General features: G+C 41.4%; 1 protein-coding gene across 6 annotated transcripts in view; it reads right to left on the minus strand.

Moving 5' to 3' along the window:
• Window positions 1-4,109: 4,109 nt before the first annotated feature.
• CIB2 (calcium and integrin binding family member 2) overlaps window positions 4,110-9,156 on the minus strand; it is a 47,813-nt gene continuing 42,766 nt past the window's right edge. For all 6 annotated transcript variants that reach the window (XM_085588444.1, XM_085588445.1, XM_085588447.1 and 3 more), the window contains one exon: window positions 4,110-5,552. In XM_085588444.1, coding sequence (XP_085444570.1) covers window positions 5,531-5,552 — 22 coding nt within the window. In that variant the 3' untranslated portion in view covers window positions 4,110-5,530. The remainder of the gene's footprint in view (window positions 5,553-9,156) is intronic.

Consider the following 9,156-nt stretch of genomic DNA (forward strand, 5'->3'; position numbering starts at 1 on the left):
GGCCTCACTGAATTTCCTGGAATTTAATTTATTTCTGTGAACATATACATCAATTAACTTATTTATTTAGGCAGAATGGTAACAGTCTTTCAGTTTCAAACTTCTAGAGGGAATTCTCTCTGAATCTACAGCTTTTTGTATGCAGAACTTTTTATCTGTATAAAGAAAAAAAAAAAAAGCATAATCATTTTCAGAAAACCCAAAATACCATTTTGGTTAAAATACCAATATTCTTTTTCCTCTCAGGGCTGACTAGTCCGCAGTGACAGTGGTCACAGCACCCAAACCAGACAAAGTTGAAGGGTTTGGATCATACTCTCAGGCACCTGGAGTGACTCTTGGGGTGTCCTGTGCAGGGCCAGGAGTAGGACTTAATGATCCTGACAGGTCAACTCAGCATCTTCTGTGATCCTCTAATAAAATAAGCAGATGTCTAAGTAAGAGATCATTTCCTTCCATCTGGGATGGGGGGAAATGTGGTGAACATTGATTTATTTCTAAGTGCCATTAAAGTAACCCTGAATATTAGATTGCTAATAAAAGGTTACTAATGATCCACATGAATTCACTATCTGTGAAGTGCTGCCTCCAGGGTGATGTGAGAAACAGCCCATAACCATAACACTCATAACCAAGGGGATGAGAGACCTATGAAAAAGCTGGATCCGGCTTCTGGTCATATGAATACTTTCCCAGACTAAAGTATAAACCATTTCCATCAAGTAAACAGAGCCACCTTGTACCTGCTTGCTCAGCTCTACATGACGGACCAGGCCAAAGTCTTCAATTACCACCCCTTCAACCAGCAGCTACCAATTCCCAGAGCTTGTCAGTGTGCAGAGCACAAGGCAAGCTTGATCCCTATTGAACTGCACAAGCTGTGGTTAAGCCCACAGCAACCAGTTGCCTGCTCCTGGCAGGCTGCCACATCCACTGATTTCAGTGGAGAAAAGTTACAGTTAGAAAAAGAGGAGGCTGGCCTGGTGCCCAAAACCCTCTTCAGCAGAGTTAAACCACTCTGCCCTACATTTGCAGGCACATCTGGCCCCAAGCTGCCTGTGCAAGAACTGGAGAGCAGGGTACAGATGGTGCCTTGTGCTGCAAGGCTTGTGAGCATGCACCCAACAGCCATGGAGCCTGTACCTGCAGAATGGCACAACGCAGTCAGGGCTTCGTGCATGAAAACTTCTGGCTCTGAGCAGCTCCTGACTGGGAAAGAGCAGAGGGAAGGACGCATCTACATGACAACTGCACAGCACCCAGGGCTGGCACACCTGGGCTCCTCACTGCTCTTGCCAACATGAGGCAGTCAAAGGGAAAGGGCAGAGGGAAATTTCTCATGAAGTTCAGATTTGAAAATATCTTACAGACAAGGATGGCAGAATTTAGAGTTAAATAAAGGCACTGTTATCTGAAATGTTGATGCTCTTTGAATTCTATCAAGAACAGTCTCCTCTTTTTCCCCATGAAAGAGAATGTGATAGTCACTCAGTGTCACTAACATCTCTACAAGATACACAAAACTGCAAAATTATACAGACAAAAGAGGAGAACATGTGTTCTGTACTTTTGTCTCAGACACACATCTTCCTAAAGACATAAACAATTATAATTTTATTATCTTTAATGTCTTCCTCATCAAATTTCACTCCATTGTCTGTCCCAGACAAGGTGTATTGGGCAATAATATTATAAACTCTTCTTAATCTTGCTGTTATTTCAGCTCAAATTGATTTACTGGGGATTCTGAGCTCACAAACATAGTATTTCCCATCCACAAAAAAACTCTACTTTATATTCTGTTATTTTAGAATATAATCTTAACCTAAGTGTCTATAATATGTGTTTTTTACAGTTCCAGCAAGAAAATCCCTTTTTCATTTTTAACATACATTTCAATTTTTAAGGACTTTATTAAAACGTATTTTTATTGATATGCTATTGAGAAACACAAAACTTTCTCTGTAATTATGTACAGTTTTAAAATCAGTAATTAATCACAGTTTCATATTTTTGTTTGTGGCATCGTAGATTCTATAGAGTATCCTTTATTTCGGGGACATTTAAACTGTTAAATGAAGTTATGAAGTTATGACTTGCTACGGTGGTGTGGTGCCACCTTGTGAGGTTTCATCGTAAGTGCCTCTAGCATGCACAAGGAGATAAAAATTAGTCCTAGGGAGAAAAGGAAAGGAGACTGTTCCTCTGTGACTGCAAGAAATTGCAAGAGATTCCAACAGTGAGCCTGTTGACAAAGAAGAGTGTGTGGTTATTGGTTAAGAAAAGACCATTCAGTATATTAAGATTACATTAAAAGGGCATGAGAGGGCACAAAGAACTGGAGCAAGACTTCAAGTACTTTCCCCCAACACAGATCCAATTACAGACACGAGTTAATTCCACTGAAGTCAGCAGTTACTGGAGATTAATGTGGAAGTAAAGCAAATCAGATTTTAGCCTGCAGACTGTTGCAAATCTTGGCTTACAGTATTTCCTTAAAACAACAATCAATTAAAATAACCAAGTTATTTCTTACTTTTTTGATACTGTTTTATTAACTTTCACAACTCTCTTTTTGTCCCCAGGATGTTTTAACTGTATATAAATGAAAGATCACACACACAGCTGTTTTGATACAGGATTTAGGTAATGGTTTTCATTTTTCTTTGTCCATTTTTGAAGAAATATAGTAATGTCTGTTTATATTTAACACTTTTCTGCAATTCAATATTCATGTCCTCTTGTTTTTTGGCCAAATCCAAAACTGTTTCAATCTAAACCTCTTTTACTGTTTTGGTTTCTTTCCACATGGCCTGATAGTTCTTTTAGAGTGAGGCTGGTTGAAGAAACACTTGCTAGAGAATCTGCTAGATTGTGCCAGTTATACAACTGCCAAAGTCCAGCAGGTTTGGTACCATGTGACAGGATGAAATTTGCATCCCACTGAACTACTCACTCAACAATCTTGCTGTAAGAAAACTGCCAGTTGCAAGACATCCAGCTATAGACAACTGTGAAAGCACAAATACAAAGCTCTTCAGAAATCTATCCCTCACCTTTGCCATCAGGTGCTGGAAATACTCACCCACCACTAGGCAGTGCTGAAGGATTGAGTGTACAGATCTCTCTCAAACGCCAGGGACACATGATGTTGCTTCCGTTTTTTTTACAGGACATGAATGTAAGTAAAAAAATTAAAGGCAGTTAAAACAGCTACACACATTTGTATCTGCAGTATTTTGCAAGAACACGTCTCTATGAACAGGAATATTTCTCCACAATATGCTCCTAATTTCTTTTTCTCTTTGTTTCTCAGCTCAGGTGGATGACTCCAAGGTCAAACATCTGGCTGCAAGCTCATGTGTCTCCTAAAGGACTTTGTGACATTTAGGTCAGGGAGGACCCAGGGAAACAACACACTGAGCACTTCCAAGGCCCCTTGTTCTTTAAGAGGGGAGTATGACATAACCCAAGAATGACACACAGTGCCAGGAAAACAGGAATTTTAGCTAATAACAGTCATAACACAGAGAAGAATGTTGATGCCAAAAGGACCTATGTCATCAGCACCAGATCCTTTTTGTCCGGAAAACGTGATCCCAAATCTTGCAACCTGGTATTTTACAAATACATCCTAATCATATATTCCTACACACCTCACAAGACTTCCAAGATTAAATGTCTGTCTTGAAATAAATTTTTTAAAAATTAGGCTGATACTTCAATTAATAGGAAGTAATTTTAACATAATCTCTCTTAATGCCAATGTCTTGCAAATATTTTGATTCAGCCAATACATCTAACTTAATCTGCTCAAAATGAAAAACATGCTTGAATCTCTTTTTACCCAATCAGAACTGAATATGAAGATTGATTTCTGTTAATTTTAACTTGGGTAAGGGAATTCAAGTTTAATTTCTTTATCTAAACAGTAATCAGTAGGAGGAAGCATTAAAATACTATAAACATTAATGAACATGATAGGTCTAAGAGATTTATTACAAATTAATGTTACTACTGTCATTTTCACTGTGCAGTCTTAGACATGTCTGTCCTGTATACCTTGAATACCCAAAATTTCCATTGAAACTTTTAATGTACACACATACTGCTAGAGAAATATTTCTTCTTTATTCATAGTGTGTAAATCTGAACAGCAAGCTACCCTGCAAGCCCACCACACAGAAGAGTTTCCGAGGTAGATAGGCATCACCATCGCTACAGAAATTATAAAGGTTAGGTTCTCCACTTTAACAGTTTTCTATGTAACACATTTCATCCTTTGAAAGATTTAACTTTTTGTAATTGGAATAACGATCAGAAAAGAAATTAGTATGTGGTCAGCCTAAAAATTCTCAAAGCACAACAGAATGCTTCAAAAGTTTTAATTGTGATGACCTTGATACAGAAGCCATGTAAGTGACAGAGCCCTTCTATTGACTGTTAGAACAGTAATTAATACACATATGATTGTCTTCGGGTCCCAGTACCTAAACAATACTGGAAGTAAAAATAAATTTTAAAACCCCAAAACAACAACAAAAAAACCCCAACAAAAAGATCTAGCTGATTTCCAGCTGGAAAGGAAAAAGATAGAACTGTATTAATGCATTTTATGGGAGAGATTGCATAGCTTGTTTCAAAAGAAAATATCTTTTCATGTTCTTAATAGTTCTGTGCTTCTTCAATTTCTTCATGAGTTATAGATGACCATGTTCCTCCATTCAAGAACATTATCAGCCCATAGAATGAGTAAAATGCAGGAGCCCCTTCGAGAATAAGGACACTGTTTAAACATTTATCTTGGGAAGAAATTCATCACGTACACAGTTATCATATACAAAAGGCAAATATTTCAAGTTTTATAAGGACACAACAATCCATAAAGTATTGGTTGAAGGTAAGCACCAAACCCAGCAGTCGCCATTTTAGCGGCTGAAAGGCAAACCTGGGCTGTGGCTGTCTTCAACACTGGGAGCTTGATCTTGACTGCAATTCTTTCACCTCAGGTATTTTCCACGCAAGATCCCAGCTGTACAACACAGTGATAGAGGCATCTCATTATTTAAGGCCCATGCTTCCTTCCAAATACTCTTGGAAAACACACCAAAGCTAATCTCTCAGTTTTGGGGTTTTTTTTGGTGTTTTTTTTGTTTCTTTGTTTGGTTGGTTTGGTTTGGTTTTTTGTGGGTTTTTTTTCACTTTTAAGAGCAGTATTAAATATTCACAAATATAAAAACTCTGTGGAAATACGTTCAATAATATTCTGATTCTGACTGTTAAAAAAAAGGGGGGGGGGAAAAAGAAATACCATGATCCAACAACCAACCATCTTTTCCAGAGTGCTTGGCCAGCAGAGAAGATAAAAATGTGTCTGTTGCAAATATCCTGTAGATCACATGATGCTTCTGTCTCTTTGTGGACCAGAATTCTTTCAGTACTTTTTGCTGAGTTCTAAGAAGCCCTCATTAGAGGACAAAAGTCCCTGGAGTGCCTGAGATTCAGAAAGGCTGGACTGGCAGAAACATCTTCAGATTCTTATGTGGAAAGTACTGCAAAACAGAGAAAAAGATTAAGACATATAAACACATTTCTCACCATGCAAAAAAAATTCTTTTAAGTACAAAAAGGAAGGTGCTGTAGGAAAAAAAAAAAATTACTTTCTTCTTTCATGCTTTGAGAAGACTAAAATCTCCTGGGAGAAAATTCCATCTTCTGAAAATGTTAGCTCAGGACCCAAGCTCCATACTGGATTAAATCAAGTCTAAATTACCCAATTTATTGGTTGTACAGGTGATGCCTTGTGAAGGCTGACCTACGTTGTGGTGCATGGTTTTGATTGTAATCTGGTCCTAGTAGTCAGTTTTATAACCTCCCCTATTTTGTATTGTTATAGTACATTTTATTACCAACGGAGCGTTCCTTTCCCCACTGTGTTGTTGGTTTTGCCCTAGCCGTCCATCTCCCCCAAAGATCTGCCCTTTTGTTCCCTGTTCCTCCTCCCATTCATTGTCAATCCCTTCCCTTTTCTCTAGAAACTTCCCTACCAATTTTGTATCCTTCGAGGCCCCATTGGTTTGTTTTTCTCCTCCCCTGTAATTCCCCTATTGGTTTAAACATTGTATCCCCACCTTGTGATGCTCCCCAGGTTTCTCCCACTTGGTTAAAGATTGTACCCACCCCTAAGACCTCCCCTGTGTATCAGGTGGTATGTGCCTTTGTTCAGTGTCTTTCTGTCCCTGACCCTCCTGGGAATAAACGCCTTTGGAAAACACAGAGGAGATCTCTCCGTGTTCATTGTCCCTGCCCTCAATGCAGTCCCCCCGTGCGTAGAGCAGCTGTGCCCTACAGCCGCCCCTGGTTCGACAGCTGTCTGGGGCAGCCCACACTTGCTGCCGGCGTCGGGAGCCAGCCGGGCTGAAGAAACCTGGCACTGCAACAGGCCTAGCCCAGAGGCTAGATGGAGCTAAAGAATAAAGTGGGGATTTTTTAAAAGACCTCAGTGGATCCATCCTCGGCAGTACAAAAGCCCAGCCAGGGCTATGCCCAAGGTGAACCCAAATGGACAACTGGCCACAAGGTCTCTCTCTTTTATAAATTCTGGTCCATTTGCATATTGGAGTTAATTGTCCAATTCCAGCTTTAGCCCATGAAGTCCCATCCCTCTTGTTTTTCTCTCTTCAGTCCACATTGTTTATGTTCTTTGGCCTGAAATTTGGATCGGTTGTTCTTGGTCCCAGCCTAGGAAAGGAATTGTTTTGTTGCCCTGCCCTGTGAAGAAAGCTCACCATCCCCTAATATGAAGCTCAGAACTACACACTAAAGTAATACAGGATCTGAAAAATATAAAAGCTAAAACCTAAGGCATCAGAGCAGAGCTAAGTGTTTCCCAATGGTACTTTTGCTATAGCACAGTATTTGGATCCTAACCAAGACAAATTAGGCAGGTAAAGTTGTTTTTCTTGTTGGACCAGGAGATTCTGGTTGTTACCCTCTATTTACTCTTTAATACATAAGTAGCATGGCTTACAACTGCCACCAGGCTTCAGTAGAGCTCCTGAGCATCTCAGCAGGAGAGGGAGAGACAATTTAAAGAGGGCATACTGAAACCCCACTATCTATATGTAATAAATAAAAGGTCTCTGTTCATCAAAACGAGCATTAAAGGAGATAAGAATTTTAACTGAGTAGGGAATGCAACTAGCATAGAAGACTGTGTAATTATATACAAGTTAACTTTTAGGCCAAGGACAATCTGCAAGGAAGACGAGGAGCCTTCATTCCTATGACCACCAAGGGCAGAAAAAAAGACCCCCAGCAATCAATTGCACCAGTGCAGAGTGCATCGACAGAAAATACGTCAACCGGAAAAAAAAAAGGGGGGGACTATAAAAACAAAAAGGTCAAAGAGGGAAGGTGTGCTGTGGCAGAGCAGAGGCTCCCCGGCCATCCAGCGCTGTTCTTTTGCTTAATACTGCCTGCTTAATAAATTCTTGTTAATTGATTTATCTATAATTAGCCTCCCCAATTGAATTTGTCCATAACAAATTTGGTGCCGTGACTCGGATAAGGGTCACCGGGTGGGAATTCCTAATCAGGGAGGCGCCCCGCTGCCTCTGCAGCGGCCCTGGTGCAGGCTTTTCCTTCCCAGACCCTTACCGACGAACCCAAATTCGGTATTGAGCACAAGGGACACCAGTAACCCCGTAATCTTTGTGCACGAAGCCGGGCGAAGACGCAGGACAGCGTGAGTATAAAAGTGGGGATCCGCTGGGTTGGGGTTGGGATCCCAGGACATAACGCGTGAGACGTCCTTGTAGGACGAGGCACGGGCAGAGCTCTGAGTAGTGCGGTTTGCAGAGCCCGCGAGGGGCTGGGCACCAACAGGGGCCGCGAGTGTGTGTGTGCCTGAAGGTGGCCTGGGAGATGGGACAGAGGAAAAGCAAGCCCTCTGCTTCCATGGGGACGGGGACCCCAGTAATGCTTCCCCAGATCCCCCCTGACAGTCCGTTAGGTCTAATGATAAAATCTTGGGATGAATATCCTTCAAGAAAAGGGAAGGCTATGGCAAAAATGATACATTATTGTATAAAAGTATGGGGAGGAAAACAAATCCGTAGTGGTAATTTATTTTGGCCAGTGTTTGGAAACTTCGAGGACTGGATTTGCCAGGCATTAAACATTTATGTAAACTCTAAAGAACCTTTTGATATGGAAGAAAGCAAGTATGCTGCTCTCTGGATAGTGGAGGAAACAAGAGCAAAACCTTTTGTCTTAAGCACTCAGGGAGTGAAAAAGAAAAATAAAAAGCCTGAGGAAGTTCCAACTGCACCCCCTCTACCATACATACCTCCCCCTCCTCCACCCCCACCAGCACCACCTGCAGTCTACCCTGATTTGGATCAAGGGGAAGATTTTGGTAACCAAGAGATAGAAATCCCAGAGCCGGTCTCTAAGGAAAACTGCTGCATTACTCGTAGTCTAACAAGGGGGGAAAGAGAAAGGAAAAGGCAAGCTCTATATCCATTAAGGGAAGTAGATTTGGGAATGATCCCTAACCCCAATGCTGGTCAGCAGGGACAACCAACACAAATTCTGGGAATAGGTTATATGGAGGTACCTCTCAACTCAGGAGATGTAAGGGAGTTCAAGAAATAAATAGGAGCATATGGACCAAATTTTAAAGGAATTTTCTGACCCTATAGCCTGGGACTTCCCATGTGAACAAATTCAGAATCCAGCTGAGGTGGCAGAGTACCTGAAAGAGAAATGCCACGATAAGTCTAAGGAGAAAAAGATCATTGCAGTGAGCTAGGCCCTGGCATATGCTTATTGCACCGTGCTAGATACTGTAGGGCAGCAGACAGAGGAAGGGGGGCAAGGAGATAAATCAGCAGCGATCCCAGTCACTCAGGCTGAAACCAACAGCCCAAGCTCGAAGCCAGCAGCTAAACCAGACAGTGAGCCTAAACCAGCAGCTAAACCAGACTGTGAGCCTCAACCAATGGCTGTTGCTATGAGCACAATGGGCCAGTGATACCTCAGGCCATCAGGGCAGAGATGCCACCTATAAGTGGGCATGAGAATGAGGGGTGGATCTAACCATGGACAGTATTTCTTGGGGATCCATGACTGAGACCTGTGCTGCCATCAAAC

The sequence above is a fragment of the Lonchura striata genome, chromosome 10 (assembly GCF_050655825.1).
Source record: "Lonchura striata isolate lonStrDom1 chromosome 10, ASM5065582v1, whole genome shotgun sequence".
Classification (NCBI taxonomy): Eukaryota; Metazoa; Chordata; class Aves; order Passeriformes; family Estrildidae; genus Lonchura; species Lonchura striata.